Source organism: Urocampus carinirostris, chromosome 17, assembly GCF_059441175.1.
Source record: "Urocampus carinirostris isolate Australia breed hairy pipefish chromosome 17, RoL_Ucar_1.0, whole genome shotgun sequence".
NCBI classification, from domain to species: Eukaryota; Metazoa; Chordata; class Actinopteri; order Syngnathiformes; family Syngnathidae; genus Urocampus; species Urocampus carinirostris.
The window spans coordinates 7039497-7056642 of NC_142365.1; the positions used below are offsets into that span (position 1 = coordinate 7039497).

The 17146-nt window shown below is 44.5% G+C and overlaps 1 protein-coding gene across 2 annotated transcripts; it reads right to left on the bottom strand.

Annotated features, from left to right (window-relative positions):
* crebrf (creb3 regulatory factor) lies at nt 1-14870 on the bottom strand. Of its 2 annotated transcripts, XM_088321036.1 has the most exons (11): nt 14699-14870; nt 12258-12377; nt 11912-12037; nt 10424-10602; nt 9387-10363; nt 9121-9318; nt 8069-8258; nt 7933-8006; nt 6818-6937; nt 5962-6076; nt 1-5851 (listed from the first exon to the last, which is right to left on the bottom strand). In XM_088321036.1, the coding sequence occupies exons 2-11, from the start codon at nt 12264-12266 to the stop codon at nt 5725-5727; spliced, it is 2115 nt and encodes a 704-aa protein (XP_088177162.1). In that variant the 5' UTR covers nt 12267-12377; nt 14699-14870; the 3' UTR covers nt 1-5724. The 2 variants fall into 2 exon arrangements, with proteins under 2 accessions (XP_088177162.1, XP_088177163.1); XM_088321037.1 differs by having other exon boundaries at nt 1-6076.
* Nucleotides 14871-17146: the final 2276 nt, after the last annotated feature.

Below are 17146 nucleotides of genomic sequence, written 5' to 3' on the forward strand. Positions count from 1 at the left end.
TTTTCGGCATCCACGTTTAATAGTTGACAAAGTAGCACACGTTAACACCTCCGAAAAGAGAACAACATATACTGGCGGGAATTCTCTCTCTTTCTTTTCCCAGACTGGAAAAATGCCACAGAGTTCCCATCTTGTCCCAACACACACACATACACGCACGCACACAAACAAACTCGACAGCCAATCACTGTCAGTCAGCCGGCAGTTGACCCCGCCCCCCACAGAACTGACAAAGTTTGCTACTTCAGTCAATATGGTTCTGAGCCTATCGGGTTTGAGTTGAAGAAGACCGTGAACGGCGGAGCTAGCCCGCCGTTTTTTTTTTTCGTTTATTGATTAGTTGTTGAGCGTGAAAAGTAGTTTCATAGAAGGCCATTAAATCCAGATTGAGTCTTGTCGTTGGCGTGCCATATACAGTACAGTGATATAGAACTTCTAAGCCCCTCCCCCTCTTTAAGTCACAAGTAGAAATCAGTTTACAAACACTAACAATATAGCTCTCGAGGCTGTACATCACCCTGAAGAAAGTCAAAGCACAATCACGTTTTCCATAGGAAATCTCATCTCAAGGCAAAGGTATCATTATCATCATCATCATCACTCCCACCAGGACGTAAACCCCAACCGTCCTGGCCCAGACGCCGGAATATCAGGGCCTGATCGTAGACCACGTCGTAGAAAGTCTGGACAGAGTCTAGTCCAAAGAGTTGTAAACTTTCTTACAGGCCTGTTCATAGACTACGTCATAGACAGTCTAAACCGAGTCTAGACCACAGAGTCTTCGACTTTCTTAGTGGCCTGCTCGTAGACAACTTAATAGACAGTCTGGACCGAGTGTAGTCCACAGAGTTGTAAACTTTTTTACGGGCCTGTTCATAGACTACGTCATAGACAGTCTATACCGAGTCTAGACCACAGAGTCTTCGACTATCTTACTGGCCTGCTCGTAGACAACTTAATAGACAGTCTGGACCTAGTCTAGGACACAGAGTTGTAAACTTTCTTACGGCCCTGTTCATAGACTACGTCATCGACGGTCTGGACTGAGTCTAGACAACAGAGTCTTCGAGTTTCTTACTGGCCTGCTCGTAGACCACTTAATAGACAGTCTGGACCGAGTCTAGGACACAAGAGTTCTAGAATTTCTTACGGGCCTAATGCAGACCACGTCATAGAAAGTCTGGACCGAGTCTAGTCCACAGAGTTGTAGACTTTCTTACGGGCCTGCTCGTAGACCACTTAATAGACAGTCTGGACCAAGTCTACGACACAAGGGTTCTAGACTTTCTTACGGGCCTGCTCGTAGACCACCTAATAGACGGTCTGGACAGAGTCTAGACCACCAAATCCTGAACGTTCTTTGGGACCTGATTGTAGACTGGAATAGTCAAGGTCAAAGAAGAGTAACAGACTCCCACTTTACCAAATCTTAGTCTGAGTCGCGGACCCGGAGGTTGACGAACTACAGCGATCCGGGTCGTGGCCCGGTCTACGAGGAGCGGCCTCGTCGGCGGCGCTCAAGTACACTTGCAGCATTCACACCAGGCCTCTTTAGCAGCAAATGGAAGAAAAAATGCTTTTCTTAGTTGTTTTTTTTTCCTTTTTCTTTTTTGGACAAAGTGCAATTGCGTTAAACATAGCTAATATTCTCGACATGTATATATGTATTTATCATATATATTTCTGCCTATATCAACTCTCCTATGGTGTAGATATCAAGCACACGTAACTTTTTGAACGATTTACAAAAAGAGGAAATGGGCGGGAGAGGAGAGGAAATCAAATAAGAATCTTAGATCGTCATCCTCAAAGAGCACCAAGTTCTCCCTTCTTTAAACAGAACCATATTGGAAAAATAGAAAAGATTTATAGATATATATATATGTGTATATTTTTCACGTACATATTAGCACAAGCTGCAATTCAAATCTCACGATGCAGACACAAAAACAAAACATTCTCGGAACTCGGAACGTGCTGCTTGCGTTACAATTGGCGGGAATGTAAGTGTCGATTTTCCCGACACGCTAAAGAGTACAAAAATAGAACCATCATTGTTTTGTTTGTTTGTTCCAGCCGCTCTCGAGGAACCTTTTTAGGTCGTCCGTCTCAAAATCAGAGCGTTGAATGACGCGGGTGGATTTAAAGACCCTGCAAAGTGAATTATCGGTTATATTTGTCCGTTTGGGGGTGGGGGGGTGCGTGGTTGAAACACTCCAACGGGAGCACTCCCTCTACTGGTAAGGTGCTATTAGCTAGCTTTCGAGTGCCTCGTTGTTGACCCTGATTGCCTCAAAGTGGGAATGGTCTGGTGGGCTTCTTTTATCTCTCAGATTGAGATTTTTTTTTTTTTGAAAAGGACACTAAAGAGCAGGGTTTCTCAACTGGTGGTTCGGGACCCAAAGGTGGGTCGCGGAACAGTTTTTATTGAGTAGCAGGCCTTTGTCTTGAAAAATGTTACTTAGAAGAAGACAAGACGGAGGGTTGATTACACTTGTTAACAGTAGATGGAGATAATACCCTGCTCGATGTCGTCTTCAGGTTCAGACAATTACCACGTTTTAGAGGGACTACATCTCATTTTATTGCGATTTTGTTGGTTTTATTTTCTGCCCATAATAATGAGTCCCTATAAAGTTTGTAATAGCGGGGAAGTGGAAAACAGTGACAACAATGATCAAGTGTAAGTAGGTAACGACTGTGAAATAGGAAATTGGTGTCATTAAAGCTCAGTTTAAAAATGTTATATTTTTAGCTTTTTAACAAGTATATTAATCTCTATTTACATGATGAAATAATTATCAGTTTGGTTACATACTTTATTAATATTTTGTATTGATGATAGTATGGGGCATTAAGGATGTCGCTTATATGCAATGTAGGCTTATATGCGATGTAGGCTTATATGCGATGTAGGCTTATATGCGATGTAGGCTTATATGCGAGTATATAGAATAATTGAAGATATTTTGGTTTTCCTGGTCATTTTGTTGTTGTTTTTTTAAAAAGGTGGCTATATTACAACTATATCTGCTTTGAACTGACGAATCATTTGATTAGATGAATTGGAATTTTCTCTCTTATTTGGGTCGCAGCCTCTCATTGGGGTGGAATTGTGGGTCCTGAAGTCGGACCAGTTGAGAACCAATGCTTTAGAGTGCCTTGTTGTCCGGTCACTTCAAGCAGCCTTGTTTTTTTGCCACTCAAGTCAACCTAAAAACGTGACAACCAAGCAAATGTTTTTTCCAGGTAATTGGATTTGATGGTATGAACAGGGCGGGGCTTCTGTGGAAAGGCCCACATCATTTAAAAGCAGGGGACACAGTTTTAACTCGGACAACAAACATCCCACGTCTTCATTTTCACTTTACAGGGGCTTTAAGAAAAAGTGCAACAGGGCATTCAAATAAAGAAAGAAGGTGCGAATAAAATTCTGTGGACAAATATATTTCCTAAAAGAAAGGCGTATCTTTGAAAGCATCAAGGCATATTCTACATTTAGGTTTTTCTTTTTCTGTGCAAATATAAACACAAATAATTTCTTATCTGTTTAACGTTTGTTTAACTGGCATCCAAAGATGATTTTCTCTGGACCTCAAAGTTAGCGCACGTCGCTAGCGCCTTTTCAACGGTTATTGCCGAAGCCCTTTCTTAACGTCGAGCTTCGATTCTTCATTTTTACCGACCGCAGGACGTAAAACGGCGAGGGCGAGGCAGGGGAAAACATTTTGGTTGATGTGCGGACGACATTTCCAAATAAAAACGTAGCTTATTCATTTAGCGCACGTAGCACATTTAGCTAGTAGCGTGAACTGAAAAGAAATGTTTCGTTTGTGGACCCAACCAGCTTCACAGTTCTATTGGGGTCCCTTAGACCCCACCTATCTCAGGAAAAAAAATATATACCCTCCCTCCCACATCTACATTCAATACGGCGTCATTTAAGCTGTGCAAATCCTTACGTTGACTGGCTGGGCGGCCATTTTGTTGCATGTGTCTTTGGTACAAAACAATCAATGAAAAATAGATAATAGTGTGCAAATATTTCCTTTGTAACGCAAAAATAGCTCTCAGCCTCGCCCACCTGGAGAGTACCAACAAGCAATGCTCATCTATTGCAGAGGCCTCCAAACACACACTCGCAAACAAACGTACACAGACACACAAAGGGCGGACCTTATATATAGGGAGAATGTCCTAAATGAATATTTCGACGGGCGAAAGCCTGAATATGGTCTGTAACCATGAGAAAACACATCTTGTAAAGTTTCAGATGAATTGGACGAATTTACGACGTAACCCAAGGCGAATATGGCCTGGTAACATAGGGAAATCAGAGCTGTGCTTTTAAAATTTGGGTTCAAAACACTCTCGTAGGGTCTAAAACATACAGCTCATGGATGATTTAATCAGGCCTGCCATAAATGTAAGGCTTTATCAAAAAAGAAGCGAGACTTTAGGGAATATTTATCAAGTTATACTTTTTTTTTTTAAATAAAAGAGAACCATATACTCCCTCTGGCTGATAGAACGCAGTAAAGGATATACTTTCAGTTTTAGTACGCTCGGCCTAGTAGTTTGAGCTGATGTAGTTTACGCCCTGCTAAAACCTTTAATTTAGATACAACAATAAAGCCAAAAAAAAAACTTTTTTTCATAGCTCCATTTTTGAGTTTAAAAAGCATGGTTAGTGTAAAACTGCATTCACTCAACTTTTATAAATAAACCAGCTAACACATTCAATGCCAAACATAGAAGTCTTTTTTTTCATATTGTTTGTAAATAAATGTGTTATGCTTAGAAAAGATCCTTTGTCATCCATGATTAGAATATGTAGGGAAGGCTACTAAAATAGGCTGAATGAAAAGCATAATACTCAAAAACCAAGAGATTACATTTTTAAGACTTAAAAACATGTGTTTTGGTATCATAATTGATTTATCTCCAATTTTGTTTCAACTCAGTTACAGATTTTATTCAAGCCGTACCAAATACTGGAGTGAAAACTATGGCGACTGCTAATGCAACAAGGAAAGGGTTTTGCTCATTGGCCAGCCGAAGCCAATGATGGGAAAGCAAGCTACCCTCCTTGAGGGAAGTGATGAGTTGGTTCTTTTACCAACACCATCAAGGAAAGAAGACGGTCGAGGAGGCGGCGAGCCAAGTGGTGGAGGAGGTCAGGGCCAAGATCTCCACGAAGGCCAATGTGCCGGACCTCCTTGTTGCATTCGCAGTTGCACTAGAGTACTTGGCTCGGCCCAAATATCAATTTGGGAAATTCTATATATAAGGACCACCCAATTAGACTACTGTACCAAAATGGCTTATATGTCTGATTAATGTGAAACTTCACAGGAAAGGTTTTCTCATGGTTTCACACCATATTCAAGCCTTCGCTGATGAAAAATGAAAAGTTCGAAAACAAGGACCCCCTTAACACACACACAAACACACAAACAGTGACTCTGTGGCATCGCGCAAGCAGAGCTCTCAGATTTACACACATTCACCAGATCTTTAAACACATCACAACATCTCTTTCCACTCACGCACAAATATTTCTCCCGCCGTCACGTTGCGAGCACTCACAAGGCACAATGAATAGAATCGGATCACTCGGTACACTAGCATGAACCCACTCACGTCTACTGTACAAGGGTTGGGGGCGGAGCCATCTTCATCCTCTTCTCTTTTTGGCTCCGCCCAATTAGAACTAGCACCAAACTACTTCCCGTTCCGCTGGGGAACGTCGAGGCCTCTCCGGTCGCCGCGGCGACGGGAATCCATGTGGTCGCGGCCTGGGTGTGGGGAGGGGCAGGGGGTGGCGCCGTAAGAAGCCAGGAGCGTGCGACTACACGTGTGCATGGACGCCGGGTGGGAAGGACATGCAAAGGGGGCGCGGTTATATGGGGGACAGCGAGGCGGGAGATCTGAGGCCACGCCTCTCGGGCACCCGCCTACATTTTGGAAGTGGGCACGCGCAATCCCACCAGCCCGCCGGTGGGATCGCCGCATCCGGTTTTCTCCAAAATCTTGTTGACGAAATCCGAAGTCTGCCCGGCGACAGGCGGGGACACTGCAGGTATAAACACAAGTGAGGTGCACAAAATGAATAACTTTAGTTTTCTTCATTTAATATTTTCCATTTCTACATACCGTATTTTCCAGACTATAAGGTGCACCTTGAAATCCCAAAATGCCCATAAATTTGAAAGTGCGCCTTAAAATCCGGTGTGCCTTATGTACATGAAAAAATACAATGCTACCTTTTTATACAACACCTCCACACACAAGAAATTCGATACACATGTCTTTCAGGTTTAAACACTTTAACCAGATCTCTGAACACGACACAAAATCTCTTGTCACACATGCACAAATATTTCTCCCGCAGTCACGTTGCGAGCAGTCCCACAGGCTACCAATAGAGACCGCCATCAGCTCGGTTCAGTTTGCGCATACAGGCACCTAAGCCCTTGTTTATACCTGTAGAGGACCTGTATTCCAAAGCAAGCTCGTTTTGCTCGCATCTTTTTAACCACATTTTATAGCATACCCTCTTTGTGAGTTTTTGTAAGGTGTCTGAGAAAAAAGGAGAATGATGACAATTGAAACGCACCAAAAAATAATAGAGTATAGTGTACGTGAGTGACCACCCCATGGAGTACAATCGGGAAGCAGCAAGCGCCGATCACAAAGCCGCTGAAGAATTTAAACTGAGCTAATTTCTGAGGTCGATTATGTTCCTGTTGCAAAAAAATTATCGAAGAGGAGGACAAACCAGAGAAGCTGGCATCTACAAAGCTTGAGACCTTACCAAGCTTGTCCTGGATCATCTTCTCGAGGGTGTCGCTCATGCTGCTGGCGCTGGGAGACGGGTCCTCAGCGCGGGTCACGATTTCCTCCTTGATAGCGTTGATGACAAAGAGCAGGCGATCTACGGAAATATTGAAAAAAATAATCAGGGGAGAAGTCAAAAGAGTCCCGTGTAAAGCAGGAGTCAGTAATCTATGGCTCGGGAGACATATATGGCTCCTTTTATGAGTGCATAAGGCTCGGAGAACAAATTTAGATACAAATCTTTTTTGTCATTTAAATTAGGATTTGGGCATAGGTGATATCTGGACATGCAACGCCAAAACAATACTGGTAATGTTATAGGTTCAGTCCAGTATATATTGGGCACCGTCTCAACTACAGTCAGAGTGTCACACCAGCAGACCCTGTTTTGGCTGTTTCCCAAGAAGGAAACCTTTACACGGATGTTCAATAAACAATGTATGTTTACTGTTTAGACACTTCATAATGAAAACCCATAAAAAAAAATGTAAACACCCGAAAATCCTGCAAAGCAGCCAGAGCAATTGGATTGGGTGAGAGGTAGGGATGCGGGGAGCTATGCACGCACTCCCTTCTTTTTCCAAAGTGCTGTCTGTGCCGAAGGTAAATACGTTGGCATACTTCTTTTGTAAAAATGTCAAAAAATACTGCAAACGAGAACTTTGCTGATACCTTGTTTGTAACCTTTATTTACGGCAGAAATTGAGGTCAAAATGAGCCACAACACTCTTAAAGAACCGCGGGAGGGAGACAAATTTATATTAATATGGGACACAGGCGCTGACATTATTATTATTTTATAAATGTTATCAAACGTCACACAGCAAAATAGAATGCGTGCGCTGAAGAATTATCAAATGTCTGGAGAGCAGGGTTGGAGGTGAGGTTGAATGTTGTCCTAAAATATATGGTGTGGTTCTCTCAAAGAAAATACTCCAATATTTTGCTTTTATGTTGAAAAAGGTTCCCGACCCGTGATATAAAGTGATGCTGCCCTTGTGAGGTTGTATATAGAACGCACGTCTATTTCAGCCTTACAGCTCTCTCTTGTGGTTGCATTTGAAACCAATCCAAACCTCTCCTCAAACGTACCATACTCCGTGCTGAGTCCCCACAGCTTGACCTTGTTGGCTTCATACTGCGCTTTCTTCTTCAAACGACACGCCCTGCAAACATGAGCACGTGAATGCAACGCACCTGCATCGAGGCAAGCATGTCAGCGCCTCACCTGGAGGCCAACTTGTTCTTTTCCTTGCGTGACCACGGCCTGGCAGTGAGCGGTAGCTCACTGACGGGCGTCAGGTCCCCGATCACCTTATTGAGTTTTCGCAGCTCGGTGCCGATCTGCAGGAGCTTCCTGGGGTTGGGGGTCAGGTCCTCCACGTCGGTGCGCCGGGACTTCTTCAGCGTGTACTTGCCTGAGAACAAAACTGGGAGTTCAATTCTGCATTTGGGTGCCCCAAAAATAGTATTGGGAGTAAGGCAACCAATTGCCTAGTTAACGAGTACTGTAACGCATTATTAATAAGATTTTGTAACCCACCAGTAGTTACAACATGATGGGCTACCCTGCTACTTTTCGAAACCAGATCGTTGATTATGTCTTCCAACCTATGACGATTATCCCTTTGCTCACAAATAGACATACAATCCTCAACTCGCCAACAGGTAGGCAGCAAGTAGGGATGGGGTGGGGCTCATACAGGAACAACCTAGTCAATGAGGCGAACGTGAGCACCGAATTTATGGGAAGAGTCCCGAATTTTTGGTCTTTTTATCTGTAAAATTATTTTTGCAATAGACCATGGCGGAAGAAAAATATCTTGGACATTGCCTAGAATTGGAGGAAATCTTCAAGTGGTTTGAAGACTTAAGACTAAAAGATTATGTAGTGTCTTGTCTGTGTTGGTTTGCAAGCTCTCAAGATTGCGTAAGCCAAGAAATATGAAGGCTTCACTGCTTCCACAGGTTGGTCTACAATTTATTTTATTGTGTGACTATTTTTAAGAAGTTATAGGGGGTTTGCTTTAATTTGAGTTTATACTGTAAATTGTAGCTAGATAGTTACTTTCAGAGTAACGCACCACTTTTCGGTGTCAGTAATCTTGCGTGTAACACAATTAATTTTTAACCTTGGAGAACCAAAGAACCTTCCTTCTTTGGAAAATTAGGACCAAGGTGTTCTCCAGGGTTAAATGAATTAACCGGTGAATGTAACTGATTACAATTTTACAGGAACGCGCCAAACACTGCCCACAACAGGCGTTTTCGTAACCTTACCGTGAAGAGGTCCGTTTTTCTGGTACAGGTTGCTGGGCAGAGTGTGACGGTCCCACTCCGATGGTTTAAGCATGCGCTCCTGTTTGGAAGGCGTCAGCTGCTCGCTGTACTCCCAGAAGTAGCGGCGTTTGCCTCGCTTGCGGCTCGATACGCCTGCGGTCAAGCCCTTGACGTCCTCAGAAAAGGTCACGTCGCAGCCTGTGGCATGAAAAAGGAAGGATAACATGAGGAGAGAGAAGATTATGAAAAGCAAAATGAATGCCTACCAGGTTCGGAGAAGGTGTCACTCATGTCATCGTCCTTGTCGGCTTCGTAGTCTTCATCCTCGTCCTCCTCTTCCTCGTTGTCGGTCAGCTCATGCTCGCTCCCGAAGCCTTCGTCGTGGTCTTCTTCCTGGTCTTCCTCGTCGACCTCCAGACCCTCATCCTCGTCGCCTTCCTCATCATCTTCCTCCTCTTCTTCTTCTTCCTCATCCTCGTCCAGTCGGGACAGGCTCCTCCCAGCCAGGCGGCTACGTGTGAGGAACAATGAGTAGTTGTGTTCTTCTTCTTGGTTCTCGTCTTCTTCTTTTCCTTCTTCGCTGTTTTCGGGCACCAGTGGGGTTGCGGGGGCACTTTCCACCGGTGGGGCGGGGCAAAGATCTTCTTTGGGAGGAGTGGAGATTGGGGCCAATGTGGCAGTGGCGGAGGCTGATGTGGACGCCACGTCGGCACGCTGGAGAGGAAGTAGGGCGTCTACCTTCTCGGAGTGGGCCTGCAAGGGTGGGTCGGCCTCAGATTTGCGAACGCTAAGGCGCACTTCGGCTTTCCGCACAAAGTCAGAGTTTGCCAACTGCGCAATCGTCATCTTGGATGCCCGCATAGGACCTTTGTCCTGGGGGGCGCGCAAGTGGGCCTGGGTCTTGGTCATAGTCTCGGTGCTGGAAGGGACCGGCCGGGTGGCCTTCTGGAAGCCCTCTGGAAAGTCTGGGAGGAGGCTCCTGGATGGGCGGGAGGTGGAGGCGCAGGTGAGGCCGGCAGCCGACCCCAATAGGGGCGCTCGTTTGACAGCGGGCGGCGGGCTGGACTCGGTAGGGGGGTAGAGGGCCTCGCACACAGGCTGAGAGTCCTCACTGTTGAGCTGAGCCAAGGTGGGTGTCCGGCCGATCACTTCCTCATCCTGGTAGGGGCTGGAGAAGTCATCCAAGCCCAGGAAGTCAACTTCCTTAGTGCCCCAGATGTCGCAGCTGGTCAGTCGCGTGTATCTGAACACAAACGCGCATTTTAGCAGAGGTTCTGTTTGGGAACGGCTAATCCAGCCCTACCTGGTGAGATCCTCCCAATACGAGTCCCACTGCTCAAATGCCGAGCCGCCTTGCGCCACATCGCACTCTCCGAGCGTCATCATCAGCTGCTGGTCCGTGCAGCCCTCAGAACCCTTGGCGCCGTCGGCCCCGCCCAAAACGCTGTCGTACGGACTCTGTCTATGATTCATGTCTCCATCCTGGTGTGGGCAGAAGACAGGATGTGAATTGGCGTTACATGGGTTTCCTTTGACTAACCAATCAGTATAGAACAATTGTTGATGTCATCAATGGGCCAGCGAGCAATGTGAGGATAATTTGAAATGTGATTGAAGAGGAAGTTTGGCAAAAGTAATAAATCACGTTTAATTTTCATCAAAGTTAAGGAAATCCTGACATTGCTGAAACAAACAGCCCCAATGGATATTGGATCACTTGTTCATTGATATAGCAACACAATTAGGCTGAAATCTTGTTGGATAAAATGCCGACCACAAGGGAAAAGAATAGAATGTTGAGAACCAACGAGGACTCGACACTTCTACATTCATAAAAATGTAACAGTGGGCTTTTGAAGACCGCACAAAGTCTTAAAGAGAATTGTGTTCACACACACAACATTTTCTTCCAGAACGTCACCTGCATCTGATGGCTCTGGAAGACCCTGTTGCAGTACCATGCTAGCTCAGACCGATAACGGCTCAAATTGGTGCCTGTTTTTTTCCTTCAATTTCATATATGCTACACAACCACTAACTTGGTTTGTTAGACTTTTATATAGCCTTTTCATTATATTATATTTTGGGTTGTACCAGCTTGGCAAGTCATTTTTAATGGTCTTGTCTATAAATCCATCCATTATCTGCACCGCTTATCCTCAGTAGGGTCGCGGGGGTGCTGGAGCCCATCCCTGCTATCTTTGGGCAGTGGGCAGGGGACACCCTGAACTGGTTGCCAGCCAGTCGCCGGGCACACAGAGACAGACAACTCACTCGCTCATTCACACCTAGGGACAATTTGGACCGGGCAATTAGCCTAACATGCATGTTTTTGGAAAGTGGGAGGAAACCGGAGTGCCCGAAAGAAACCCACGCAAGCACGGGGAGATCATGCAAACTCCACACAGGAGGTTTGATCTCATGACCTCAGAACTGTGCCGCACACGTGCCAACCACTGCGCCGCCCCTTGTATATATGATCCTACATAATTAAGGTCACAATTATAAATAAGGTTTAACTACATTGCCTGTTTTCATTAAAGTCAATTTATGGAACAGAACAAACCTAAACTTCATTCTGTGATTTGTAAGGATCCCTAATGTGGATAGCCAAAATAGGCCAAATAAAATAAAACTGTGTCAAGGTCAAAGACTTTTTGGAGTCAGCTTTGGAGAAAATGTTGATTCTATATATGTTATTTAAAGCTGAGTCTCAAACCCATACACACTCAGTTGTTATGAAATATCTGCCAGTCGTCCATGAGCTGCAAACGATTGGACTCTCACTCACCAACTCGTACATGAAGTCAGGGTCGGAGGTGTTGGAAAGCAACTCGGTACTGGTTAGCGCCTGATCGGCAAAGGTGAACTGCTGAAAGTCGTCCCCAAAGGGAGGCTCCATCCCGCTCACGCTGGGCTGCAAACAACACAATCATGATCGCTCCAAAATGTGCACACGACGTTGAAAGGAAAAGGACATAGTATGAATGTGTGCGGCCGAGTGTTGAGCTGGAATTGACACCAATTGAGAAGTCAACTAACTCCTTGTGAGTGTTTTGTGCTGTATTTGATGCTCTCCTTGGCCACATATCAGGGAAAGACACCTATCACCATAGCAGCTTGTGGCAAAACCCCACCTGAGGCATCGCAAGGCGCCACTTAGCGCTCCAGCAGTGGGGAACCTCTGGGCCCGGTGACCAGTCCCAGCGGCGTGATGGCAGGGAAAGGGGAGTCCAGATGATCAAATTGAAGAGACACTTAAAATATGAAAGAGCACAGAAATAAATATGACATATTGATAACATTGCAAGACAAATTTCATGAGATTACTTCTCTTGCCTCAATTTAAAATGCAATAATGAGTAGCAAACGGCATGTGGTCCAGTAAGGGGGCAGGAGAAAGGTGGGGACGGACAGTGTTTGCTTGTGCTTTGTGTTGCATGCCGTGCATGAGCAATGAGACACAGGACAAAGCACAAACAACTAAACAAGTCAATGCTTCTTTCACCATCTTACTTTGATTCAAAAGCAAGGCATGATTACACAAACGTGTGGAGCTATACCATGCTTAAGACACACATACTGGTATTGATGAAATTCCTGATTGGGTCAAGAACCGACTCCCCAAAGTCAAAACAGACTTATACATATTATGTCTTACTAACGAAACAAAATTAGGGGCCTTGCAATAGTTGCGTGTCCTGCATTGTCAATGTGACTCAGCAAAGTGGAGATATGCCTCAAAGTGCTGCCTCCATCCTCAACTTAACCTGATTTTTTGGGATGTTAAAGAAAAAAAAACAAATACATTGATCGATTTTTCTATAAACCGACTACTCAAACTTTGCACGACGTAAGTGTGGTATGGTAGTTCCACATTGATCCACAAAATGGCCAGCAGCAATGAACATTAATGGAAGAGGTTCTGTTTCATTTGCAGTAAGAGCCGATGGGGATTCAGTAGTTTGTGACGCTGCTCATGTAAAGGAGCCTGAAAAGATTATGAAGCTTTTCCATTTACATTTTGTTTTAGCTTCAATCAAGCACTCTTTTCTTTTGGGGGGAGTAAATGGGAAATTACTGATTATTTAACGACTAATCACTTATCTCATTTAATGAGAATCCTATAGCTACAATCATCAAATGTATTCTGCCTCTAACATACTCAAATCTGCAGCAAGGCAACAGATTTTTTAAAATATATTCTTTAAGATTGCAAGGCATTATACCATATTTTTAGATTCTCTGATACATTTGCACACATAAATCACGCTGAATTTCTATTGAAACGTTGACATTATGGTGTTTGGGGGAGTGTCATGTTTCTGGTGCCAGCAAGTTCACCTGAATAAATTTGAAACAGTAAATTTATAAATAGATGACCTAAGCGTAAACGAGGTCAACAGATTATTTAACTGAAAAATCAATTGTGAGTCATCGCCCGAAAATGAGTGAAAGTAAGAACCATTGACGTTTAACATTGGGCATTATAACTGATCATAAACATTATAATTTCCCAGATTGTATAAAATAAGAATATGTAATCTGACTTTTCCCTCCAAACACAAAAACGAGAAAAACGACAAAATGTAGAAAAGCAATGAAGAACATCGTGTGCTGCTCACATCCTGAAGCAAGCAAAACAAAACGTCAATCTAACCTAACAGCGCCAACACCCACGTAACCTCGTCTTTTCATTGGTCGAGACTCGTCAACAGCACGCCTGCCCGCTCATCTTATTGGCCGATCTCACAGTCAGCGCTGAGATGCTCGTACATAACGAGGAGCCTGCGCTCAAGTTTGGTTGAGACTACAGATAAACAAGTCGGAGGAGGCCTGTTCCTCGCTGGTTGGCCTACATTCGAACTCTCAAAACAATTCGCGATTCTTATGTAAAAAAAACACTCAGAATGTTGAAACAACGAGTGAAAGTAAACATACGAGGGCGAAATTTGAAATCAACTGCTCATCTGGACACGGAAAAAACAAAATACTCGATAAAAATCCGCAGTCGCGTGACGTCAACAATGGAAAACCACAAAATCCAATTTCCTTGAAATCATCTTGGAGTTGATAATATTGTTGTTTTTGAACTCGCAAGAAAAAAGCAAGGAAACGTGGAGGGAATATTCTAGCAAGCGTGTGTGTTGGGGGGCGTGTACCCTGACAGCAAAACTCAAGAATTCCACACTATACACGACCACTTGAACACAACAAACCCTGCAAATTTGGCGTGCTTGTGCGCGCGCGTGAGAGTTCTTCTTCTTCCGAAAGTGACAAGAGTCTCCTTACATAATTGATCCAAGACAAGCACCCACGCCCCCCTAAATGCTAACAATGGAAACGAGGTGTAGTAGGGGGGGCCTTGGCGACCTGCACCCACAAAACCAAAACATAAAGACGCCATTACAAACGTCCTTTGTGGTTTTTAGTGCCACACAATGGTTCGTCCCGTTCTCACACGAGAATGTGTTAGCTGTGATGCTAACCTCCAAGCTAATAATCCTCCACAGCGCCCAAAATCTCCAAAGGCTTTGTTCGGTCCCCGCCCCCCTCAGAAACGCCCCTATTTACTCACCTCCGGTCGTAACGCGCTAGTTTCTTTCGTCCCAATCTCGTGGTTCCTTTCGGCTTCTTCCTTTTCTTTCGATTTGTGACCGAGTTTTCTGCTCGCTGTTTTGTTTTGTTTTGACGCTTCCTGGAAGGCGCGTGACTGCCTGAGCACGTGGTCTGCGGTTCGACCAATGGGAGCGGCGTGGCTGGCGACACGGTTTGCACACGCTTGGTGTGGAAAAAAACAAACCGCTTGAGGTTTTTATCTTGCGGCAGAAAAAATAAAGTGGGACGTTTGTTTGCTGATTGGGGACGATCATGTGGTGTTTGACATTATTTCTGTCCCTATTATCTGTAATGAAGATAAAAATGTAGTGGTGGGCAGTGCATTTCACCCCTACGCCTTAAGTAGTGTTACGTCTGAATCAATCCAACCCTCAAGTCGAGGTCGACTGATTATTGGCATATTTGGGAATTTGACAGATATCAGCATCTGCTTTTTTTTCCCGATTATTGTTATTAAGTCACAGTTGCAGCCGCCTGAGACTATCACTCTTGCTCCTACAAACCCTCTTCCCTCCCCTCCCTGCTACCCACCAAGGACCTTCTGATTGGATTAGGGGTCCTGGGACCGAGCCACTAAAGCAGGAACATTAGAGCAATAGCTCTGCTCACTCGCCCTGACATGCCCTTGTCGGTGATATAAGAGTATGTTTTGCAATTAAGAGATTGTCCGTGTTACATGTCAAAGTGTCCTTGGGTAAGACACTGAACCCCTAATACCCCCAATAAGCAGTTTAGCGTCTTACATGGCTGCAATACAAGGCCGCTATTGGGAAATGTGGAGCACATTGTAAAGCGCTTTGGGAAGTCATTGACTTGAAAAGTGCTATATAAATGCAGATCATTTCATTTCAAAGCTCAGGAGGAGGCTGATTTCCATTCATTATCTGCATTGCTTATCCTCACCCGGGTTGCAGGGAGTTGGAGCCCATTCCCAGCTATCTTAGGGCAGTGGGCAGGGGACACCCTGAAATGGTTGCCAGCCAGTCCCAGGGAGAAAGACAACTCACTTTGGACCAGCCAATTAACCTGCATGTTTTTAAGGAACGTGGGAGGAAACCGGAGTGCCCAGAGGAAACTTACGCAAGCAGGGGAGAACATGCAAACTCCGGACAGGGAGGCTGGTAACTGGATTTGAACCCATGTCCTCAGAACCGCCGCGGACGCTCTAACCACTCAGCCACCCGGAGACTGATATATTAGTTCTTATCATAACATTAGTTGCTAATGTTGCGGCTCGTTGACTGATTGGCTTCCCTCCTATTTAAGCTCAGTGCTCTCACTCACCCTTTGTCAGTCAGTCAATGAACCTCTGCACCCGCAAGACGTGTGTTTTGACTCTGTCCGGTATCAATCCTGTCTTTCTCGCCTTGTTTGATATCTGACTCCAGTCTCCAGTGTTTGGTATCGATCCCGTCTGTCTCGTCCTATCTGATACTTTGCTACAATCTCCAGTATCAGGTATCGTTCACGTCTATCTCGCCCTGTTTGATATCGGTCTCCAGTGTCTGGTATCGTTCCCCTCTGTCTCGTCCTGTCTGATATCTGTCTCCAGTCACGTGTATCTGATATCAATCCTGTCTGTCCCGTCCTGTCCGGTATCGACCCCATCTGTCCGGTAGCTGTCGGATCATCCGTGTGGACTTTGCATGTTCTCCCTGTGCTTGCGTGGGTTTCTTTCGGGCACTCCGGTTTCCTCCTACTTTCCAAAAACATTAATGTTAGGCTAATTGCCCGGTCCAAATTGTCCCTAGGTGTGAATGAGCGAGTAAGTTGTCTGTCTCTGTGTGCCCGGCAACTGGCTGGCAACCAATTCTGCTCAAAGATAGCTGGGATGGGCTCCAGCACCCCCGTGACCCTACTGAGGATAATGGTTATTCATCAGTGCTTGTAGACTGCCCTAAGTTCTAAGTCCATCAGAAAATAGTGCAATGAAAATACATTAGCAGAAATATTGTGCAAAAAAATATAACAATAAACTATTCTATTTCTATACATAGCCAAGATATTTTTCAGTTTTGTGTGCTTTTTGAGTGTAGAAGATATTGTTTCTGAGCCTGATCTGATATCATTTATTCAATATATTAATTTAAAACCCAAGCAGATGACAAAAAAGTCATAATATTATGAGCTTATCATTATTACATATCTACTGCCAGGGATTTTGCAGCATGAGCCGGACTTGCCCGGAAGAAAGAAGTCAATGGGGGTCGGGTGCTTTCAAGATGAACAAACAGAACCTTTGTATGAAAACAAATGTGAAAGTGAAAATGTTTCTATGGAAATTCACACTCCTTAAGTTTCCTTTTAGATCAAGGAGATGCTTTGAGACCATAATATGTGGACAGAAAAAAAAGAAAATCAGCTAAGATTTATACATAAAAACTGTCTTTCAATTAAAAGTGCAACA

Bases quoted from the DNA above. Each gene is read 5' to 3' on its own strand.
- crebrf (XM_088321036.1), bottom strand. The intron at 9,319-9,386 runs GTAGGCATTCAT...TTCATGCCACAG, and splicing joins TGACACCTTCTCCGAACCTG to GCTGCGACGTGACCTTTTCT. The intron at 8,007-8,068 runs GTGAGGCGCTGA...TCATGTTTGCAG, and splicing joins AAGAACAAGTTGGCCTCCAG to GGCGTGTCGTTTGAAGAAGA.